This window comes from Vitis riparia, chromosome 12, assembly GCF_004353265.1.
Source record: "Vitis riparia cultivar Riparia Gloire de Montpellier isolate 1030 chromosome 12, EGFV_Vit.rip_1.0, whole genome shotgun sequence".
Lineage (NCBI taxonomy): Eukaryota > Viridiplantae > Streptophyta > Magnoliopsida > Vitales > Vitaceae > Vitis > Vitis riparia.
The window spans coordinates 20726946-20752621 of record NC_048442.1 but is presented as its reverse complement, the minus strand read 5'-3'; the positions used below and the strand labels follow the sequence as shown (position 1 = coordinate 20752621).

At 31.5% G+C, this 25676-nt stretch overlaps 1 protein-coding gene and 1 pseudogene across 1 annotated transcript; both read left to right on the top strand.

Moving 5' to 3' along the window:
- Positions 1–3966: 3966 nt before the first annotated feature.
- LOC117926090 lies at positions 3967–7111 on the top strand (annotated as a pseudogene).
- A 5326-nt stretch (positions 7112–12437) lies between these two features.
- Positions 12438–14041, top strand: LOC117926260 (trans-resveratrol di-O-methyltransferase). Its single transcript, XM_034845343.1, has 2 exons — positions 12438–13223; positions 13570–14041. The coding sequence occupies exons 1-2, from the start codon at positions 12453–12455 to the stop codon at positions 13870–13872; spliced, it is 1074 nt and encodes a 357-aa protein (XP_034701234.1). The 5' UTR covers positions 12438–12452; the 3' UTR covers positions 13873–14041.
- Positions 14042–25676: the final 11635 nt, after the last annotated feature.

The following is a 25676-nucleotide window of genomic DNA, read 5'->3' as shown; positions in this document are numbered from 1 at the left end:
GCACCCAATTCATTTGTATTACAACCATATGCTATATATCACATTCAAATGGAAGTATTCTTATAGAATTGATATTGATGTTAAACATTTGACCAAATGTTTCATTATTTAGACCAAAGCTCAATGGCAAAAACAATGAAGGATAAATCATTAGATAAGGTAGACTTTAGGATTTTAATCGAGCTAAAATATTTTTATTAGATTATTAAAAACCGGATGCATGCTCAAACCTAGCGCTTAATTAAGTACTCAAATTTAGGCTCAAGCGTTTGAGAGCACTCAAGCACGCGAAGCACTCTAGTATTTGAGCGTTTGAAGTCGATCTTTCCAAATTTGAATTCCCAATTTTGTTTTAATTCTTTTCATGTTTTAAGAATTGGTTTTCGGAAACTTTAGGTGTCAATCCACTAGGGTTTCATCCTTGTATAAATATTATGTCTAGGAATTGTTTTCGTTATTGATAGAAATTTGAAAAAAAGATTATCAGCCTTTATGGATTCTAAAACTCCTAGGTTTTTGTAATTCTCATTCTTTGAGTTTGTGAGAGAGATCTGCATCCCTTTAGGTGTTACGAATTTGAAGACTAGTATATGTATTGAAGAATAAAACTTAAAGATAACATGCACCATATAAATTTGTATATTTTTCTTCTGAAAGAAGATTTGTGTTTTGTAGTCTTTAATCCTATGGGTTTTATATCTGTATATTTACAATGATATAGATAAGGAATGATAAATATTTGTTCATATATATATTAGATTATTAAGGTAGAGAATTCCAAGCACAAGGTTAAGGAATTAATAAGTTTGAGTCCAATTAGATGTAATGACATTGAAGTTGTTAAAACGATTTATTAAATTATTAAACAGATTACATTAGATTGAATTATCTAGAAAAAGAGTAGCAAGGGAAAAGTGTGACTACCAAGTCAATAACCAATGTTTTTGCACCACTTTAATAAGTGAACTGTACCCATATGGTTATCATTCTGGATGGGACTACATTGAAGCCCTTTCTCACCTCCTAGGACATCTTTTTCCAGAAAAAGTTGTTGCTCACGAATTACTTGATAGACGTTAAGATCACTCACAGCTCTCACTGGTCTAACTGATGTAACGGCTGCTGCTTGCTGCTTGCTGCTGTACTTCAGAAGTTGTTGCACTTCTAAAGTTAGGTAGTTTGTTAGACTTTGTTAGATTAGTCAGGCTGTTACACAATGGAAAATTCTGTTGTACGGAAGTGGGTACGGTACCAGCAAAATTCCCGTTTTTGGATCAGAAGCTTCCAATCAAGACTGAATGCCTTTGCACCACTTAGCTGGACTGCATCATCGTATTGCCTCTTCTTGAATGCGCTTTGCTTGATCAACTTGCCCCTGCTTGCCCTCCATGACCCACTTTTTTCCAAGGAGGTGGTTTCCGACCAATATCTTTCTTCTTGAATACACCATTAGATCGTGATATGCGGACAGCTCTATATGCAGATTGAGTTTTGTCTCCTGTGGACTACAGCACCGTGATAACCCACTCTTCACTGCACCAGGCTTGACCCGAGGTTAGCTCTTTTGTCCTTTTGGAAAACTGCACCGCAGCTGTCCCTTCTTGACCGGCTCAACCCACGTCTCCAAAAGAGGTTGAGGGTTAGGGATCACCACACAGGGTTTACCCACCAATTACTTTGTTCTTTCTTCATTCTTCCAACATTTCTCCAATTGCATTATGAAATGCAAATTCTTGTTGCATTGTTTTGAGTGTGTCCAGATAGAGACAGTTGCAGCAGCTCTGGTCATAATCCATGCTTTCAGTGATGTGCAGGAAACATCAAACTTTATATTTGGTCATGCAGAAAATGACACCTGAATTATAATTTTTATGGGAGTTAGAAAAGTCTTGCTTCTTTGATGATTATCCAAAGATTCAATCATGAAATGCAGAAAATGTAAACTTCATGTATATAGGTTTCGAACTTATTTCTTTAGAAAATGTAAATTTTTATGTGTATATATGAATCTCCAACAATCCCTAATTTTGCACCCATATTAATGGTGTGCGTACCCCATTCATATGTATTACAATCATCTGCTATATATCACATTCAAACAAAAGTATGCTTATAGAATTGATATTGAATTTAAATACTTGATAAAATTAATATTCTATTACTTAAATCAAAACTCAATGGCAGAAACAATGAAGGATAGAAATTAAAAAAGAAATAAAATTATTTTACATAAAATGAAATAAAAATACCTTTTGAAGCTCTTCATGTAGATAGGTTTGGAGCTTATTTATTGCTTATTCATTGACAGATTTCTTCCATGTTGTCTAGAATATATACCAAAGATAGCTCGAAACATCCACAATCATATACAAAGAAAGAGGAGAAATATGACATCTTTTAGCAAATATTTATTTGCAAAATGGGGATTAGTAGTTGAAAATTTTATTATTATTGAGCTACCATTTCCAAGTAAACTCATCAAAACCTCCTAATTACAAGGTAGTAGCTGTTGGGGTGTTCTCTTGAAATATAAAATTCCATATAGACTCTTGAACACTTAAATGTATAGCAAAAATTTAAATGGTTTCAAAAATATTTTCGGTTTAAAAAAAAAAAAAAAAGACTAACACGCTTACTTTTGGTTTTATTTTTAATGGTTCGATTGCCTTGATTTTTAAATCATATAATAAATTTATTTTTGAAAAATGAAATGTCTTTACCCTAATAATTGTTTAAAATTTTTTCTGAAGGGCAGCTTTTTGAAAAAATTTCAAGTCTTTCACCAATCCTCTTTTTCCACAAGTAATGTTACATTCTAGATTTGGCTATATTTTTATCTGCTTCTTCAATATATTTGATAGAGAAGTTATATGCAAATTATCACACACTTTCTCTATTTAAATTGATTGAAAAAAGTGGACCAAAAAAAGTATAATTTTCCTTTCTAAATGGACATAACCAATAGTATAGTGTCACTATAATGAAATGATAAATCATTTGTTATGATGTGATATAGATATGAAATGATAAATCTTTTGTTCAAATATAAATTAGGTTGTTTTGTTTGAATTAACAATTTTGTTCTATTCATCTCGACTTAGCAATTGTTTACTTGACTTTTCTTACTCTCTATTGAAGATTCAAAATTGTTGTGTCATCAACCCAAAATTAAACAAGTACAGAGAGATTCAAAAAAGGCTAATTAGGATAAATTATGAGATAAAACTGGCTTTAGGTTTTTAATTAAGCTAAAGTATTTTTAAATAGATTATTAAAAACTAGACCAACACTCAAACCTAGTGCTCAAGCACTTTAAGAACACCCAAGCGTTTGAAGCAAATTTTTCCAAATTTGAATTCTTGATTTTGTTTTAATGATAGGTGTCTGTCCACTAAGGTTTCATCTCTATATAAATATTGTGCCTAAAAATCATTTTGGTTATTGATGCAAATTTCATAAAAAGATTATTAGCCTTTACTACATCCCAATATTCCCATATTTTTGTGAGTCTCATTCTTTGGGTTTGTGAGAGAGATATGCATCCCTTCAAGTGTTAAGGTAGTCCACTTGGTGCAAATATGATCTTGCATTTTGGACTTAAAAACTAGTATATATATTAGAAATTAAAACTTAGGAAGAACATTTGCCATGTAAATTTGTGTACTTTTCTTTTAATAGTGGGCTTCTGCTCTATAGTCTCTTACCATGTGATTTTTTTACATTTATATGGTATTTGGGAGATTTTACGGATGGTTTTTCATGTAAAAATTGTTGGTTTTTTTTTTTTTTCTAATTATTAAAGAAGAATTAAAAAAAATTGTATTAAAAAGAAGATAATACGATTTACCCCGTAGGTGTTTCGTAATTGAAATATACAAACTTTTAAAATGTCATACATTTAACATATAAAATGTGGAGAAGATTTCTAGTGTATAATTAATATAGAGAATTCCAAGCATAAGGTTAATGGATTTAGATCTTTCATCAAATCATTTGAGTGGACAGATCCCTAATGGTTTAGGCCAACGTATAAAACTTCAAGTAATTTCCTTATCATATAATGAATTCACGGGAAGCATACCAAGAGGAATTGGTGAATTGGTGGAGCTTCGGAGATTGTCTCTCCAGAATAACAGTTTGACAGGTACACTCTTTCTTTTCTTTTTTATTTTTCCTTCTTATTCTTTCACTTTCCCTCAAGCTTTCAAAGATGTAAGCATAGGGTTAATGTTTTTCCAACCCACTCATTTTAATTGTGTTGCAGGAGAAATGCCTCATTCTCTGTTCAACATTTCTAGCCTGAAGTTTCTGAATCTGGAAGTAAATAACCTAAAAGGTGAAATCCCCTCCACTTTGTCACATTGTCGAGAGCTCCAAAAGCTATCATTATCATTCAATCAATTCACTGGACGCATTCCAGAAGCCATAGGGCGTTTATCTAATCTGGAAGGATTATATCTTGGTTATAACAAATTGGCAGGTGGAATTCCTAAGGAGATGGGGAGTCTTCGTAATTTAAATATTTTGAGCCTAACTTCTAGTGGACTAAGTGGTCCTATTCCTACCGAAATTTTCAATATCTCTTCATTGCAAGAGATTTATTTAAGTAATAATAGCTTTTCTGGGAGTCTTCCAATGGATATCTGCGAACATCTTCCTAATCTCAAAGGGCTTTATCTTGCTATCAATCAGCTCAGTGGTCAACTTCCTGCAACTATATCCTTATGTAGGCAACTTCTGTCACTGTCCCTATTTTACAACAAATTCACAGGAAGCACGCCAAGAGAAATTGGCAACTTATCCAAGCTTGAACAGATTTATCTTGGGAGAAATAGCTTCACAGGTACCATTCCACCTTCATTTGGTAATTTAACTGCCTTACAGGATCTTCAATTGGGGGAAAACAATATTCAAGGTAATATCCCCAAGGAGTTGGGGAGTCTCATCAACTTAAAATTCTTGAATCTTGGCCCAAGCAATCTAACGGGGATAGTACCAGAAGCTATTTTTAACATCTCTAAGCTGCAGTCCCTTTCACTGGTACTAAATCACCTTTCAGGCAGTCTCCCGTCAAGTATTGGCACTTGGCTCCCGGATCTTGAAGGGCTTTATATAGGTGGCAATCAATTTAGTGGAATAATTCCATTGTCTATTTTAAACATGTCAAAGCTAACAGTCCTAGACATCAGCGTTAACTTCTTCACTGGATATGTGCCAAAGGATCTAGGTAACTTGAGACGACTCCAATACCTCTCCCTTTCATGAAACCAGTTGAGTAATGAACACTCAGACGCTGAGCTTGCCTTTCTTACATCATTAACGAATTGCAACTCTTTGAGAAATTTGTGTATCAGTGGTAATCCTTTAAAAGGCATTATTCCAAATTCATTAGGGAATCTCTCCATTTCTCTTGAAAGTATTGTCGCGAGTGGCTGCCAACTCAGAGGGTTCCATCCCTACAGGGATTAGTAATCTAACCAACTTGATCGATTTGAGACTTGATGATAATAACTTGACAGGGTTGATTCCAACATCATCTGGACGGCTACAGAAGCTCCAGGTGTTGTATTTTTCTCAAAACCAAATACACGGGCCCATTCCTAGTGGTCTATGCCATTTGGCAAACTTGGGATTCTTGGATTTGAGTTCCAATAAACTTTCCGGAACAATCCCTGGCTGCTTTGGGAATCTTACTTTACTACGAGGCATCAATCTTCACTCCAATGGACTAGCTTCTGAGGTACCTTCATCTCTGTGGACCCTTAGAGATCTCTTGGTTCTTAACTTGTCTTCAAACTTCCTCAACAGCCAATTGCCTCTAGAAGTTGGAAACATGAAGTCTTTAGTGGTATTGGACCTGTCAAAGAACCAATTTTCAGGAAACATCCCAAGCACCATATCACTTCTTCAAAACCTGGTCCAACTTCACTTATCCCATAACAAGCTACAGGGTCATATGCCCCCCAATTTTGGTGATTTGGTGAGCTTGGAATACTTGGATCTGTCTGGGAACAATTTATCTGGTTCTATTCCCAAGTCATTAGAGGCTCTGAAATATCTCGAATACCTAAATGTTTCTTTCAACAAACTACAACGAGAGATTCCAAACGGAGGACCCTTTGCAAACTTCACTGCTGAATCTTTCATCTCCAACCTAGCACTTTGTGGAGCACCTCGGTTTCAAGTCATGGCATGTGAGAAAGATACTAGAAGGCACACAAAATCACTCCTCTTGAAATGTATTGTGCCACTGGCTGTATCATTATCAATAATAATAGTAGTGGTTCTCTTTGTTCTACGGAAGCAAAGACAGACTAAATCAGAAGCACTGCAGGTTCAAGTTGATTTGACATTGCTTCCCAGAATGCGTCCAATGATTTCACACCAAGAACTCCTTTATGCAACCAACTATTTTGATGAAGAGAATTTGATTGGGAAAGGAAGCTTAGGAATGGTATATAAAGGGGTGTTATCCGATGGGTTGATTGTTGCTGTAAAGGTTTTCAATGTGGAATTGCAAGGAGCTTTCAAGAGTATTGAGGTAGAATATGAAGTAATGCAGAATATTCGGCATAGAAATCTTGCCAAGATAACCAGTAGTTGCTACAACTTGGACTTCAAAGCCTTGGTGCTTGAGTATATGCCTAATGGGAGCTTAGAGAAGTGGTTGTACTCTCACAACTACTTCTTGGATTTTGTCCAATGATTAAAAATTATGATAGATGTGGCATCAGGGCTAGAGTGTCTCCATCATGATTATTCAAATCCTGTGGTTTACTGTGACTTGAAGCCTAGCAATGTCTTGTTAGATGATGACATGTTTGCACACATTAGTGATTTTGGCATTGCGAAACTGTTGATGGGAAATGAGTTTATGAAGCGAACCAAAACCTTAGGCACCATAGGCTATATGGCACCAGGTAAAGTTTCCAACAACTTCAACACATTCATATATTACAATGATATGAACTTATGCCATTTTTTTCTCTCTCAACTAGCTGGTTTTCCATTTGACCAACAAGCACTAGTTGGCATCAAAGTTTTACATAATGAACAACTAATATTACATGCAGGGAGCAAGTTAGAGGATAAGTTATTGCAAGTTTTCTAGGTTTTTAAAATTGTTTTCAATCATTGGCTCTTTATAAATGTCTTACATCTTTTATGACTTCTTAATACTTAATATTTTTTCATAAGAAGATCGTTTTTTATTAGTATTTATCTTTCTTTGTTCATTTTATTAATGAAAACTAATATGCAAGCATGTAGAGTATGGCTCAGAGGGAATAGTATCCACAAAAGGTGATATATATAGTTATGGGATCATGATGATGGAAACTTTTGTGAGGAAAAAGCCTACAGATGAAATGTTCATGGAGGAACTAACCTTGAAGAGTTGGGTGGAGTCATCAACCAACAACATAATGGAGGTTATAGATGTCAATCTTCTAATAGAAGAAGATGAAAATTTTGCCTTAAAGCAAGCTTGTTTTTCTTCCATCAGGACATTAGCTTTGGATTGTACAGCTGAGCCTCCTCAGAAGAGGATTAATATGAAAGATGTGGTGGTTAGACTCGAGAAGATCCTCAATCAAATTACTGATGTAAGGACTCCACAATTAAGAGAAAGAAGGCATGAAGATCAGGTCTCTTTCTTCCACCCTGAGCTTGTTTAAAAGTTCACAAATCAAGAATTGAGGGACCATTGGGCATGGCCTGCCAAGTAGTTGAAAGTTCCTTATTATATGAACTCTATGCAAATTATGCTCAAGTGTTTGTGTAGTTCCATCCATTTTCCCTAATGTAATTCAGTTTGAATAATGTCATGGGTCTAATTAAATGCTTTTATTTTGTATTTTTCCATTAACATAACATTAAATGAAGGTGCCCGGTGAGTAACTTTTGGAAGAACATTTTGTGCTTTTCTTTTTAAGATATGATAGACTTTACTACAATAAATTATTTGTCTATGATTGATCATTTCAACAAACTATCTAGTCAAAATCGACATCTGTTTGCAGACATATCTTAATTTCTTATAACTTGCAATTACTTCTAGATTGTGTATAAATGGATTTGGCTTATTTCAAAATCATGGCTCGTGAGAATTAAGAACTTTGAGAATTCATATTAAAATGTGTCTTTCTTCTTCCAAACATGTTTTATGGTTTGAAAAGAATGTAATATAAATTGACAACAAACAACTATTGAAAGAATAGAGTAAAAATGGTTTATTTTACTCAATTAGAAATGTAACATGATCAATATTTATTATGTAATCTGAACAATTTTGAAAAGGTCAACAATTTTAATTTTGTGTTTTTATTTGTAAGAATTAAGATCTCAAATTGGAAAAAGAATTTAGTAAAATGTAAAAATAAAATAAAATAAAAGCCAACAATAAATTGAGTGAAGATTAACTTTGGGGATGATATATACAAGTCATTTGTCAATACGAAGTAACTTTTTTGAAAATAATCACTATGGTAATGTGGGTGTCACATAGCACTGCTAACCATGGTTTTGTTTCTATAAACAAAAATTTGTCATTTCATCAAAGTCATATAGTAATCAATGTAGTTTGAACTTAGATTGAATTTTAGAATCAAATAGATATAACTTAGATTTCCTATGAATACTACAAATTAGGAATTTGAAAATATGATGAATAAGTCTTTCACAAAATATATTAAAACATCTTTTAGGAACAATAATCCTAAAAAATATGGAATTATTTAAGCAAATTAGATTTTAAAAAAATCAGCAATTCATCGAACAAATTCATACTTGAATGAAAAAGCATCTATATCTATATTTAAAGTGATAGATATGGAATGATAAAATATTTTATTCATATATATAAAAGAATATTAATGTTTTATATCAAAGTTGTTAAAACAATTTATTAAATTATTAAACAAAATTTCTAAAAAAAGAGTAGCATCGGAAAGTGTGACTACCAAGTCAATAACCAATGTTCTTGCACCACTTTGGTAAGTGAACTGCACCATGGTTATCACTCTGGATGGACTATATTGAAGTCCTTTTTCACCTCCTAGGACATCTTGTTCCAAAATAGGTAGTTAGTTAGACTTCCTTAGATTAGTTAGACTGTTACACAATGGAAATTTCTACGGCACCGAAGTTGGTACCGTACCTGCAAAATTCCTGCCGTTGGATCAAAACCTTCCAATCAAGACTGAATGCCTTTGCATCACTTAGCTGGACAGCTCCATGTGCAAGTGGTGTTTTTTCCCCCTTTGGTAGGTGGACTGCACCATCGTCGCCTCTTCTTGAATACGCTTTGCTTGACCAACTTTTCAGGTTTCTTTCTCGGTTTTGGTAGGACTGCACTGTTCGTTGCCCCTGCTTGCCCTCCATGACCCACTTTTTTCCAAGGAGGTGGCTTCCGACCAATTTCTTGGCCGGCTTAACCCACTTCTCCAAAAGCGGTTGAGGGTGTTCTTGTCACTTTAGGGACCACCACACAAGGGTTACCCAACAATTACTTTGTTCTTTCTTCATTCTTCCTACATTGCTCCAATTGCATTATGACATATGCAAATGCTGTAGAATTGTTGAATATGTCTAACGAGAGACAGTTGCAGCAGCTCTGGTCCTAATCCATGCATTCAATGAGGTGTAGGACATACCAAACTTTGTGTTTGGTCATGCAGAAAATGACTCTGGATTTACAATTTTTATGGGAGTTGGAAAAGTCTTGCTTCTTTGATGATTATCCAAGCAGAAAATGTAAATCTTCATGTATATAGGTTTGGAAGTTATTTCATCAGAAAATATAAATATTTATGTATATATGAATCTCCCACAAGCCTTAATTTTGCCCCTATCAATTCGTTATTCCACTCCCATAATTTGTGTCATGCTCCCATATTATATTACTCTTCTCCGGTAATCGTTGATTCTGCTTTATTCCACTCCAATATCTCTTAATTTTGCTTTCAAGGACAATGTTATATATCTTCCATTCTATTAATTTATACCATGATCTAATTGATTTGTGTCCTTAGTCACATTGCTTTGTACCCTTGATCACATTGCTTTGCAGCGAGGTTTCATTTCTTCATGTTTTTGTCCTAATTGGCTGATCGTACCATAGTTCCTTTTGCTTTACATCCCCATTGTTGGTACCAATCAAATAAATAAGCTATACTCAACTCTCAATGGTTTGCACCCATTTCATTTGTATTACAACCATATGCTATATATCACATGCAAATGGAAGTATTCTTATAGAATTGATATTGATGTTAAACACTTGACCAAATGTGTCATTATTTAGACCAAAGCTCAATGGCAAAAACAATGAAGGATAAATTATTAGATAAGGTGGACTTTAGGATTTTAATTGAGCTAAAATATTTTTATTAGATGATTAAAAATTGGATACATGCTCAAACCTAGCACTTAAGTGCTCAAATTTGGTGCTCAAGCGCTTTGAGAGCACTCAAGCATGAGGAGCGCTCCAGTGTTTGATCATTTGAACTAGATATTTCCAAAATTGAATTCCCGATTTTGTTTTAATTCTTTTCATGTTTTAAGAATTGATTTTTGGAAACTTTAGGTGTCTATCCACTAGGGTTTCATCCCTATATAAATATTATGTCTAAAAATTGTTTTCGTTATTGATGCAAATTATGGATTGTAAAACTCCTAGGTTTTTGTAATTCTCATTCTTTGAGTTCATGAGAGAGATCTGCATCCCTTTAGGTATTGAGATAGTCCATTGATTGCATATGTGGTGCTGTGTAATGGATTTCCAAAGATTCGATCATGAAATGCAGAAAATGTAAACTTCATGTATTTTTATTTACATGAAATGTTAGAAAAGTCTTGCTTCTTTGATGATTATCCAAAGATTCGATCATGAAATGCAGAAAATGTAAACTTCATGTATATAGGAAAAAACAGTTAATGATCGATGTATTTTTTGACAAATTTAATAATCATAATTTAACATTTAAAACTACCATTAACAATAATGAGATTCGACATCTATAGATTTTAGAGGATTTATAACATAATCTTGTTAGATTTATATGTTTAATTTACATGAGCAAATTACTAATAAATTATTTAGTCCAGTAAATTGCAATAGATGTGATATTTTATATGAAAATAATTTTTATAGATTAATACATTAACTATATAATATTTGAAAAGAGTATTTAAATTTTTTTATATAAGTTATATAAAAAAAAATTATATAACTTAAATTAATTTTTTTATCAATATTTATCATTGAATCTAGGGGAGGACAATAACAGACTTAAATACCAAAAATGTCCTTCAACTAAAACTTTTAAAATTCAAAGCATTTAAAACACTTCACTCGATTTGTCAAGACATTTATGGTGCATGGGCCTCACATTTATTATAATTATTGACATTCAAATTTTAAATCAAAATTTTGGGTTTAACCCTTACAATTATTACATATAGTGATAGTATAATTTGTTATTTAAATTAACTATTTAAAACCAAAATACTTCTAAAAAATATTTTCAAAATATCATTTATTTTTTTAATGGTTTTTTCTACATTTTTATTTTTATTCTAATTTTAATTTTATTAAGAAAAAAATAAGTTTTACAATTATATAATAAAAATAAATTTAATAAAGGAAAAAAAGTTTTTCTTCCTTCGATTTTTTGTACATCAGTGTGAGATAAATGGACCAATGGGTAGGTTGGATTTTCATTTTGAAACCAAAGTGTCCGCCCATGGGCAGTGAAAAACGTGGTGGGATCATCATTTTGAAACCAAGCACTTACATAATCCCATGGTTCCGTTAAATCTGGGTCGAGCATTAGCAAGAAGGGTGTTACGCTCAAAGGATGGTCCTTCAGGAGGAGCCTAGAAGCATTTGCAAGTACATAACCCTCTTCGTCCGCACTTTCTTGGACTCTTTGCTTAGTAAAGAATCCAGAATGAACAAGAATGCGCATGAGGCGATGAACGCACAGTGTCTCATTCGGACGGACAGGTAGCAACCAGCTCATGAAGAGTCATGGGCTGACAATGGTAGTGAATGATGTATGGGATGCCAAGTTGAATAGCACATTTCAGAGACATGGAATTTATGAAGTTGAATAGCACATTCCCACGTGTAAAGGGCATAAAGAGCTTTATATACAACAGGTCCAAATCGGCGGCCCCGTCAGTTCAGCGACAGTACGATGGCACTCTGGGCCCGGTGCTGCATCTGTCCACAAAAGTACACCACAGTTGTCTTTCACTCTCTCTGCCCATTCACTAGTCAAACACGTGTATTATGTTTTTAATATTAGGACCCACTCTTATACACAGAACGCAACGTTTCTCTTTCAGTGGCGTGGTTTTGGAATATTACGTGCCTTGGCTATATAAAGAGGTCGAGGTTCAAGGTTGGAATATGTAAAAATCAGCGGTAAGAGATCGGTGTGAGATACATGGATTTGGCAAACGGTGAGATATCGGCTGAGCTGCTTCATGCTCAAGCTCATGTCTGGAACCATATATTCAACTTCATCAAGTCTATGTCACTAAAATGTGCTACTCAACTAGGCATCCCAGACATCATCCACAACCATGGCAAGCCCATGACTCTTCCTGAGCTGGTCGCTAAGCTCCCAGTCCACCCTAAAAGGAGTCAGTGCGTGTACCGTCTCATGCGCATTCTTGTTCATTCTGGCTTCCTTGCTGCGCAAAGAGTCCAACATGGTCAGGAAGAAGAGGGGTATGTGCTTACAGATGCCTCTAGGCTCCTTCTAATGGATGACTCCTTGAGCATAAGGCCCTTGGTGCTTGCCATGCTCGACCCAATTTTAACTAAACCATGGCATTATCTGAGTGCTTGGTTTCAAAATGATGATCCCACTCCGTTCCACACTGCTTATGAGCGGTCATTTTGGGATTATGCCGGCCATGAACCTCAGCTCAACAATTCCTTCAATGAAGCCATGGCTAGCGATGCTCGCTTACTCACCAGCGTGCTGCTTAAGGAGGGCCAGGGCGTATTTGCGGGGTTGAACTCATTAGTTGATGTAGGGGGTGGCACCGGAAAAGTGGCCAAGGCCATTGCTAACGCTTTCCCACATTTGAACTGCACCGTGTTAGATCTCCCCCACGTGGTTGCTGGCTTGCAAGGGAGCAAGAACTTGAACTACTTTGCAGGTGATATGTTTGAGGCAATTCCTCCTGCAGATGCAATTTTACTCAAGGTATACCCCAATTTTCTCTTGTCAGTTACATAACGTTGTCTGGATCACAAAGAAATAAGAAAGATTTTTTTTCTAAATGTTCAAAAAATAAATAAATAAATAAAAAATCATTCTACGTTGTCAGTCAGTCCGGGTTCAAATATGCTACATGTTATACAGGGGTTCGGCTGGAAAAGCCAACTGAAATAAGGTCACACCGATCACAAAATACTAGGTGTCGAATTCATCATGTGGCTCTTTCATAGTTTTTATCCATGGACATGAATTGAATTGGATTTCTGGTGAAGCTTTCTCCATCCGAATCTAATTATATACTTCCATGTCTAACTGGAATTCAAATGACTAGTGGATACTGCACGACTGGAGCGATGAAGAATGCGTGAAGATACTAAAGCGATGCAGGGAAGCAATTCCGAGCAAGGAAAACGGAGGAAAGGTGATTATCATAGACATGATCATGATGAAGAATCAAGGAGACTACAAGTCCACAGAAACACAGCTGTTCTTTGATATGACGATGATGATTTTCGCCGCGGGTAGAGAGAGGGACGAGAACGAATGGGAGAAGCTATTCTTGGATGCTGGTTTCAGTCACTACAAGATAACTCCCATTTTGGGTTTGAGGTCCCTCATTGAGGTTTATCCTTGATGCTCTGTTTGTTTGTAGTATGGCAAATTTATGCACGGTTAATTCACAAACTCTGCTAAGATTAAGATGGTTCTTGCTCCGTTTGATTGGGCAGAAGTACTGTTCATCTTTGTTATATGAATTTCAATAATAATAATGAATTTCTTCATATAATCTACGTGTTTGTTTTGGAGTAATGAATTATTATTTTCTGTAATATTAAATTTGGTGGTTCATGGTTGAGTAGTGTTAGAGTGCATGATTGTGTGCCTAAATTCTATAAGTTTAAAATTTTAGAAAAATTGGTTGTTTAATATGATATTATACCCTCTTTGAATCTAATCCTCTATGTTTTTCCCTCAATTTATCAAAAAGAAAAAAAGAAAAAAGGAAAAAAATTACCTTTCCATTTTATTAAAGCCACGTGTAAGTTCAAAGAAAGTTGACTCATGAAATGATTGTAGATTCAAATACTTACGGTTGTGTTTGGTTATCGAAAAATGTGAGGAAAACTACGATGAAAATAAAATAGAGGGGAAAAGTGAAAAAAAGAAAAAAGAAAAAGAAAATAAAAATAGATTTAAAGTTATTAAATTATTTTATATATTACTTCAAACTCATTTAATTTATTTTTCTACTTCTGCATAAAGATTAAATAATTTAAAAATATATAAATTTCTAACTAATTTTAATTATATTTAATTTTTTTTAATATGGAGACCAAACATGAAAAAAATCATTTTTCTTAATATTTTTTTGGTTCCTCGATACTTTTTGTATGTTTCAGTCATTTTTTTTTAATGATATAAAAAGGATTTGTTAAACATTATTAAGAGAGAGAAAAGGTTGAAATTTTCTTTTCAAAAGAAAACCTTAATGATATAAAAAGGATTTGTTAAACATTATTAAGAGAGAGAAAAGGTTGAAATTTTCTTTTCAAAAGAAAACCTCTCCAAATCAATTATGAAAAGGAGACTTTTCAAGGGTGAAAGTTTATTACTCTTTTTATTTAAAGGACTTATTTTTGTCTTAGTAAAAAAAAAAAAATGAAAATGAGGATTAACTAAACAGGAAAGGTGATTCAAAGACAAGGATAAGAAGGGTGATGAAGAATGGAAAAGCCTTCAAACTAAAAAAAAAGGTCCTTCTCTTCCGATCATTTATACTGAGATTGAGAGAAAAGTGTAAGGTAAAGAATTGTGTATGTATTTTGGGATTAAAATCGATCGTTTGTGTATTGTAGAGTACGTACATAATAGGCATGAGAAATTGTTAAGATATCTATGGATAAGAAATTTATTGTGTGGAGATTATTATTATTATACATTTTTTTAGCTAGTTAGTTGGTGAGAAAATACAAACCCTAATTTGTGAGTTCCCATTTGTAAGAATTTTTTTGAAATCATATATTTTAATGGAGTTGCAAATTATTGGGATACTAAATAGAAGGAAAATTTAGGCCACGTTTGGTTCTTAGAAAACTTGAGGGAAAATGTGAAGGAGAAAAAAGAAAGGAAAAGTGGAAGGAAAGCGAAAGAAAACAAAAAAAAAAAAAATTAAAATTCAATAAATTATTTTTATATGTTTCTTCAAACTCATTTGACTTACTTCTCACCATTATATAAAGATTAAATAATTTAAAAATATATAATTTTTTTTACAAAATTTAATTATATTTTATTTTCTTTTGTATTTTTCATGGTGAAACCAAACATGAGAAAATCATTTTCTTTGCCATTTTTTTTCTTTCGTTAGTACTTTTCAAAAACCAAGCATAGGCTTAATGTTTGATACTTGAATCAAATATGTTTAAGGAATAAAGGAGGAAGAGTGACCTGCATTTGAAAAAGAAAAAGGAAAAGTAAGAAGTTGTAGTAAATGAGGCTTAGAAATTAGGAGAAATACAATTTTGGGAGGGTTATGCATGGGCAGGCCTGTGTATTTGAAACGATCCCTATGGACCTACATTTTTATCATGCGCTCCCCACTCGATTGGTGAGACTCGCTTTTGATTAAAGTAAAAAATTGTACATATATAAAAACTTAGAGTCGTCACTTACTTTTATTTATTTTGTAAAAGGAAATCAAGTAATAACAAAAAAAAAAAAATGACTCCTAGTTTATTTAGAAAAGTTGTATATGGAAAACTCGAGTTTGGGTTCGGGGATCAAATTACTTATTGGGAAGGTACATCCAGGAAATAGCACCCCTCTAAGCCCTAAAATGATCTCTACTAGCTAAGTTAAGGGAAATACAACAATTAATCAATTGATTATGAATACCTAGATAGGTTAAGGTGATTTTAAAAGTCTACTAACTCTAGTATGCCAAACAAGCATTCAAACCACAATCATAAAGAAAGGATAATATGCGTACTTGGATTGGCAACTTAAATGCTATCACAAAATATCAAAGTCAGTTCAGTTATTATCTCACTCAACATGCATTTTATCATAGGAAGTCATCAAGGCACCCAAAGTCAATATCAACACATGGATATAGTTTCCAATGACATACATATTCATAGAACTTTGAAATGAGAAGATAGAGAGTGTACCTGAGTAACAAACATTAGCGCTTTTATAAAAATGAGGTTAATTCACAAATAATAATAATAAGATTAACGAATAATAAAAAACTAAACCTATATATATATATACTTAGCATGTCTCAAATCAAGGAAAGTTCACAAGCATGTTCAAAAGGGACCAAATTATCAAAAGCAAAGGAATTATCATTAATAGGTAGAATATCGGTTCACAAAATAAACTCCAAATAAATATCAAGAAATGTTATCTCACGAAAATAAAAAGTAGGCAACATCATTAACATGTCCAGATTAACATCCAATAGGCCAAATTAATCAATTATATTCCAATTAATATCAAATTTATTCACAAGTGGGTTACTTCATAGAAAAATCAGCAAATGATCAGAATAGAAGACTCTGCAAAATAAATCTAAAACAAATATCTAGAAGTTAAGTTTTATCATGAAAATTTTCAGAGAACATCTCCAATATGTCTAGTTTTTTTTATCTAAGTGACCAAATTAATTAACCAGCCCTCATGTAGTACCAGATTTCATAATGATGATAATATGTCCAGAACATGGCGTATTTTTAAGGTATTCAACAATTGATTTTTTTAATCAACTTAAATATGTACTAAAATCATAAATAAATAAAAAACTTATACTAGATTAATATTTTTATTTTATATGAAAAATAATTACAGGGAAATATCACATTCATAACATATTTAAAAATAAATAAGCATCTCTCAACTCCAGAAGAGCACTTGTATAGTGGATTCAAGAAGAAAAAAAAAACTCTCATTTTAGAAATTATTTATTAATATTTTATGGATCAAAAATTAAATTTAAGATGTATATATTAAGAGAAAAATATTTAAAGAAATTAAAGAGATCTTTTAGTAATTTAATTTTGCAAAACAAAACTAAGTGTAAAAAATAGAGTGACAACTGAACCTTCTGAAATATTAATTTATATCTTCTAATTGGAAAACCATATTTGACCCAAGCAAGATTCTAAAATCAAGTTCAAGGAGTCTAGAATGTCATAGAATAGTTATAAAATTTTTGAAGGGTCTCTATTGTCAGATTCCAATTTACGAATGCAAAAGTACAGTGAACTACCCACAATTTCAATGAAAAACTATGTTTTGGAAAAAAACTTTGCATGTAGGGATCTACTAAATCCCATTTTAATTTCCTTGAATTTATTCATAAAGACTCCATTGATTAGAGTTATCAAATTTAATTCATGTATATTCAAAACCAAAATTCATTTTAAAACCTTTTTTCAAATATGCATACCGAATAAATTTGGTTGCATGAATTTTGGAAAATTGACATTTCTTTACCTAATTGATCTAAGATTAATTTTAAAATGAAGTTAGAAGATTAATTTGGCTATATAAAAAAAGTTAAAACAAATTTAAAAAAATATTAAAACACATAGAATCTCAAACACAAACTATCAAGAAAAAATGTAAATGTGTATATGTGTATATGTGAATTCTCTAGTGTGCCATGATGACACTCAAGTGTCCTAAATATTAACCTAAGGTGCAACTACATTCAAGACTAATTATGTCTTAATTTGGGTCTTAAATTATGATACAAAAGTATCCTAAGTGTGTGCCTAATTAAGCCTAGACAAGCAATCATCTATTGGTGTCAAACGTGTGTGAATTATGATAGGTAAGCCGAAAACTTGCATTAGCCAAAAATGAAAAATCAAGGATGCATAAAACCTAATTAATGCATTTATTCAAAGCCCATTGTCATGCAATTTTCCAATGGCTTATTCAAATAAAAGAGTTTGAAGAAAAATTAACCCAATCTCAATCATAATTTATCAAACAATCAACATTCAATCAAACAAATTCCCAAATGTCAAATCTAATAACACTCATGTGTGGCCCGATTTGTCCACACCCAACCTATTCTAATGTATTCAAAAGAAATAAATAAAGAAGAAAATATGGAAAATTAAATCAGAATTAGGACAATTAGATAATTCATCACAAGGTGTCCAAAATTCTATTAATACCTTGATGTTCTCCAAGTTGTGTTCGACTCATCCCTGCTACAGTTTCAACAAAACCTTCTTGTGACCCTTAATGTCCACACCAAACAACAAACGACATCGGAAGATCGACAGAAAAAAGAAAAGGAATGCATGATAATTGAAATGAACCAATGAACCAGAAACTTACTACAGCCATACCTATAACAACTCCTCCAAACCTTGTTGACCAAGCTTCAAGCAAGTTGCATCCCCTCCTATAGCTGATAAAATGACTAGCCCTCATTCTCTGTCCTTTAAATGTCTTCTCCTTTATTTTCCTTTATGTTTTCCTTTTGTTTCTGGTTCTTTCTCTCTCTCTTCGAGCGCTCTTTCAATTTTTTCCTCTGTGCCTCTTTGTCCCTATCTCTGCTTTTCCTTTAAAAATCAGAACTTTTTTTTTTCTTTTTCTCCTCAGAATCCTTCATCTAAAAGGCTTCTCTCTATTTTTTTCAGAAATCACAGCTTGCTCCTTCCCCATACACTCCATTTCCCACCAAAACTCCTTTCAGCTTTTCTTGCTTCCATGGTAAGTTTTCTCACCTTTAAAAAGTCTGGAGGATCATGCCTTCCATTGAGATGCCAGCCCGTTTTCCTTATGCAAAACAAAAATAATAATAATAAGTTAGCAACCATTCATTAATAAAATGAAGATATAAAATTTGAGAAACTTAAAAAGAAAGCATGATCTTATAATTAAAAATTAAAATTATGTAATTAAAACCAAAATATCAATCATATGCATATTAGAAAAAATAAGATACTATTTCATGCAACTTAAAAAGAATTAATTTCGTCAAACTCATGCAATTTTGTGAAAATAAATAAATAGATAAATAAATGAATGAATGGACTAACAATTAATAAATAAGTATCATGTATACAATCAAATCTGAAAATTAATATAATGAATCAACAAAAAATAATGAAAAATGGAATATCGAACTTACACCACTAAAAAAACGAAAAAACCATCTTAATTAATCAAGAACTGAAATCAAGTCCCAAGCTCGCCTAACCCTAAAATTAGACAGTTAGACTCAAGAAACCAACCTAAGTGAACTAGGCTTAATTACGAAAACATCTAAGTGGAATCCATCCTCAAAAAGATCTAAGTGAGATCTAAACTAAGCTCGAAAGGTAGCCAAGGTCACAGTAAGGGTTCTTGAAGGTGGCTTAGAAAAAGAAATATGAGTGTCGATGAGCCACCAATAACTACTGTGAAGTATTGAAAGAGCACTTAATAATGCAAGTGCTAAGAAGACAAAATGAAGGGTCTACAATCCCTCCTGTGCAGAGTTGCCAAAGTGGGATTTAGGGTTTTGGGAAATTTGCAAAATAAGAAGAAAAAAAAACACTTTTTCTCTTTCAATTTTATATTTTTCTGTCCATATAGTCACTTTGTCCAGTTTGTCATACTTCAAGAATCACTAGCACGAGAATACGTGAATATGTATTATGGTCTCAAACAACCTCTTATTTAAGATTTTGCTTTTCAACTTGGACTTTGTGAGCCAATTTTATGGCTTTCTCAAACAGCCAGCTCTCAATGTTCCATTGAGTTAAAAATGACAATAGATATACCATGAACTTATTCAAATGTTATTTAGCTTTAATTTATTGCACAACATAGCACACTCACGAGTACAATCTTAGAGATGTGAGGCATACAACATGTCTTCATAGGCCTAATATTATTATTAATTAACCATTAGACATGACATATCGGATGCCATCCACAACCACAACCACAGCCAACCCATGACCCTCTGAACTGGTCACTGTCGTCTCAGTCCAATCATCTAAAGCAACATGCCTTCAGCGCCTCATGTGTGTTCTTGTTCGCTTCGGCTTCTTCGTCGAACCAAAAGTCCTCTTCCATAATGTGGAAGAAGGGTATTCACTAAATTCTTTTTCTTGTTCATCAAACTTTCTTTGAGTCTTATCTCCAAAAGAGCCTTCTTTGAAATCTCATAGCATCTTTAGTTCATTTAGATATTAAGGCAAGCTCTTCTATTCGTCCCAATTCAAAATTCTCAGTTTTTTTTTTTTTTTTTTCATTCCTAGAAGCCTTAAAAGTGGTTTCCTGTGGCTTCTAGGTCTCATGTAGAGACATTTCATAGGTCTAAAATGATCCTATAAGTTCATCAAATCTCGTAGAGAGTTGATGTCCTTACTTTCCTCTATGGTTGTGACCTTGAACTTAGGTATCATCTCTCCTATGTTAAAACAAGAGTTGACTATGTTGCTAAGTTCTAAGTGAAATGTAGAAAAGGTCAACAATTTTAATTTTATATTTTTTATTTGTGAGAATTAAGATCTCAAATTATGAAAAGAATTCAGTAAAATGTTAAAAAAAAAAAAGAGAAGGAAAAAAAATTGAATGAAGATTAACTTTTGGGATATTATATACAGTTGATTTATCAATAGGAAGTAACTTTTCCAACAATAATCACCATGGCAACGTGGGTGTCTCATTGCAGTGCTAACCATGGTTTTATTTCTATACACAAAAATTTGTCATTTCATCAAATCCTATAGTAATCAATTAAGTTTGAACTTAGATTGAATTTTAAAATCAAATAAAAACAACTTAGATTAAAAAATTAAAAAATTAAAAAATATAAAAAGAAAAAACAAACTCATATTTGAATGGAATAACATGAACATTCATATTAATACATCTATATATATCTACATCTAAAGTGATATACATTTGAAATGAATAATATTTTGTTTACATATATGTTATGATGTGTAATCAATTTACTTCTAAAAAGAGGAAAAAATTTTAAGAATATTAAGGTAGAGAATTCCAAGCAGAATCTTTAAGGGATTAATTAGTATGAGTGCAATCATCCATGAGTTGTAATTATATCGAAGTTGGTAAAACATTTTTGTTAAACTACTAAACAGATTACATCAAAGTTGCTAAAACAATATTTTATTAAATTATTAAACAGATCAAATAGATTCGATTATCTAAAAAAGGGGTAGCACCGGAAATGGTGACTACTAAGTCAATAACTAGCCAATGTTTTTGCACCACTTTGGTAAGTGGACTGCACCATGGTTGTCACTCTGATGGGATGACATCTTTTTCTAAAAAAGGTTGTTGCCCACTAATTACGGACATCTTTTTGTTAAAAAAGTTGTTGCCCACTGATTACTTGATAGACATCAAGATCTCTCATCGCTCTCAGTAGTGGAAGACGACTGCTGGTGTGAATTAGAAGTTGTTGCATTTAGATAGGTTAGGTGGTTTGTTAGACTCTTTGGATTAGTTAGACTGTTACACAATGGATATCATGAAAGAATAAAAATAGAAGGAGAGTTGAGTTTTCTAAAAAAACTTTCGTTACTTCCCTTCCTTGTGTCACACCCCAAAACTCATTTTAAGGGTATAACGGTCATTTCACACCTCAAGCCCAAATGATCAAAGTGGAAATGACACAAATATTCATATTGTAACTGAAAATTACCAATTACCAAATTTGTGTTCAGAGTAGTAGGACAAAATTTTAAATGGGGAATTAAATTTTAACATCTAAACAATGTCCAAAATAAAGTTTAAACTAAAATCCTAATAAAGAAAAATTCCCTAGCCTAACCATCACTCCTCACTTGATAGTACCTGAAAAATTATCAACGAAGGGGCATGAGCTTAAAGCTCAATAAGGAATATCAATGCAGTTTCATGGATCAAACATTTTCAATCATGGTTGCAAATATGAGATATAACATATACTTATTTTCATAAAAACTTTTGAGTTTAAAATACTAATACATTCAAACTTTTTAACAAAACTTTCTCATATCCATTTCAAAACAATTTCTCATCAAAACCAAATCGAATGCATTCAAAATATCTTTACTATGGTTATCAAATAACAAATGGTGTCCAATTAGGTGGGACTTCACAAATGAGTGGCTAGTTTCAAATTCGTTATAGTTAAGGTGAATAAAACCAAATGTCAATAATTATAACTCATTAACTAGGGTCACATAATATCAACTATTTTAACCCGTAGATTAGGGCGAAAATGTCAACAATTATAACCCGTTGACTAGGGCCATATAATTTAGAGTCAAACACTTTATTTCATTAATTCAAACTTACAAAACAAAATATCATATCTCCTCAATTTTTCACTTTTCACAAATAAACAAAGAAAAATCTAAAAAAAAAAATACTTTTCATAAAAAACACATATTTGATCCATGTGAAAAGATAAAAATAATATTTTTACACATTCCAAAATATAATATAAAAAGAAAATTATTTTCTTTTATAAAAATCTACATTAATTTCTCTTACCTTAAAGAAGCACTCAAAACCTTGAAACATTTATCTTGACGAATTTACTCCTCACCTAACATAATATCTTACACAGTATTGATTATTGATTATTTATCTAAATATATAAATTTGACAATCTTAAAAATAATATTTTATTTAGTAATAGGGATCCTAATTAATTTCTCATATTAATATTATTACCATCCAATATTATTTTCAACTTCCTAAACAATAATTTATTTATTTATTTATTTATTTTTCTAACTTATCTAAATTAAATCTTTTAAGAATATTTATTTGCATTTAACTATTAGTACTATTATTTAAATCTCCTAGTGAAACTTAACAAATACCCCATGCAATTCTTTCTTTTTTCTTTTTTTTTTTCAACATGCCAAATCCTTCCTATGCATCTTTCATCATTTTTTTTCCTCTCTAAAGTCAAAACTTTTAACCTCCATACTGACAAATTTTATATAATTTTCACATCCGAGACTATATAATTTTGTTTTTTTATCTAGATCTATTCATTTGAGTAATCAAAATTTATCAATCTTCATTAATAAATCAAACTATGTTTATAAATTTTTAATCTTTTTGACCGAGAAATTAATTAAACGAACTCTAATCAAAATTGAGATATTCTAAAGAATATCTAAAGTGTTCAAAACTAATTAACGAATATAAAATATTAATTTAAGGATTAAAAATTTTACTTGAAAAATTGATCTTTAGACCCTAAACCTCCAAATCTTCAACCCTGTGTTTTCTAATCTTTCTTATTTCTATGTAAAAGGGTTTTCTGAATAAAGAAGATAGGAAAGATCTAATATATATTTAGGGGTTTTAAATACGAAAAGACTTTTTTACTCTTATTAAATTACTCTAATTAATTAATAATTTCTAAATTATGATTTTACCCCTAAATTGGGTTTTGGACATTACACCTTAACCTCAGCGTTTATGACACATCCTAATCTTCTCCGACCTCCTTTCCTTCGGTGAGTGTAACAACACTCCATAATCCACTCATCAAACAGAAAATAAAAAGTTATAATAGTAAAGATTTTTCTTCTTCTCATACTTGTGGCTACAAACATATTTTTTCTCTTTTTCACTAAACCCTAAATCATAAGGGGTTAAATACATTTGGGGCAAACTCATCCATTCAATAAATAATTTTTTTTCGATAGTTTAATTTATCGACTTCTGATATCCTCTATTTAATATAACAAAATTAGAAAACTTTTGATATCCTCTATCTAGTATAATAAAACTAATTCAGGTTTCATAATCTTATAATTAAAACAAAACCAATGCAAGTTTCATAATCTTATAATTAAAACATTTTTATTAAATCGTTAAACAAGTTACTAATAAAGAAGTAACATTGGATGTGAGACTAGCTAGTCAATAACCAATGCTTTTGCACCATTGAGACAGCTCCATGTGAAAGCGGTGTGCTTCTTAATTTTTTCCTAATTTCTTCTTGAATACACTTTGCACTAAAGATGCATCCTTTTGACCTTAAGAAAAAAAAACAGAAAAAGGTTTTTGCCCACCAATTACTTCACCTTAAAGATAGCTTCATGTACTAAAATAACATTTAAAAATTTTTATATAATGAGTGTAGGGTTAATTTTGTAAAATAAATTATCCTTAGTCTTTAATTATGTTCATTATCAAAGAGTTAAAAATAATGTGAAACTAAAAAAAAAAAACACAAAAAAGGTTAATTAATACTACAGTTTTTTCTTTTCTTTTTTTTTTCTTTTTGGACTAAAATTATCCATATTTGCATCATGGAAAACCATATCCTTGAGTAAAAATAAAAAAATATTACACAACGTGTATTGAACCAAACCAAAAATATAAAATATAAAACTTTGAATATACTTCCTATTTTTTTATTTTTAGAAACATAAATAAAAAAGTTCTTTGTAAGGGTTGGTCGGGCCATGTGCTCTGATTAGTACAACGATTAAACTGGCAAAATGATTGAACAAGTCAAGTTTGAGAACGAGTTAATTAAATATAATTTTTTTTAACTGTATTATGTTTTCAAAGTCTAAACAAATGTTTTTTGTTTGTGCTATATATTTGAAAACTAAAATTTCCATAAAATTTTATTAAAACTTTAAACAAGTAATCAATATAAAAAGATTAATTTAATCACTCATATTTCTAGTCATTAAACTGTACATTGTCATCAACAAGTATTTAACATTTATATAACCTTTCTAATCAAAACATAAATATGATTTTTCTTAATATATATTAATCATTATTTGGTTGCATAGGAATTTTAAGAAATTTAATTATTTTACTAAGAAATTCAGCATAAAGCTTAATTTGTAAAGTTACCAAAAAGTCCATGAAATGGAGCTTTTTGTTGGTAGTCGATATCTTATACCATATTTTAGTTTTTTATTTTTTTTCCTTATTCTTTTTCTTAAATATAAAATTTAAAATGGCTTAAAAAATCTACTTTTTATGTGAAAATTTTTATTTTTGTATTTACTTTGAATAACTTAAATTAATATTTTGATCAATATTCATGATTGAATTTGAGCAATTTTGAAAAGGTCAACAATTTTAATTTTTTATTTTTTATTTGTGAGAATTAAGATCTCAAATTATGAAAAGAATTTAGTAAAATGTTAAAAGAAAAAAGGAAAAAAAAAATTGAATGAAGATTAACTTTTGGGATGTTATATACAATTGATTTGTTAATATAAAGTAACTTTTCCAACAATAATCACCATGGTTTTATTTCTATACACAAAAATTTGAAAATAATATTTGAAAATAACATTTAAAATTTTTTATATAACGAGTGTAGGGTCAATTTTGTAAAATAAATTATCCTTAGTCTTTAACTATTTTCATTATCAAAGAGTTAAAAATAATGTGAAACTAAATAAAACAAAAGGT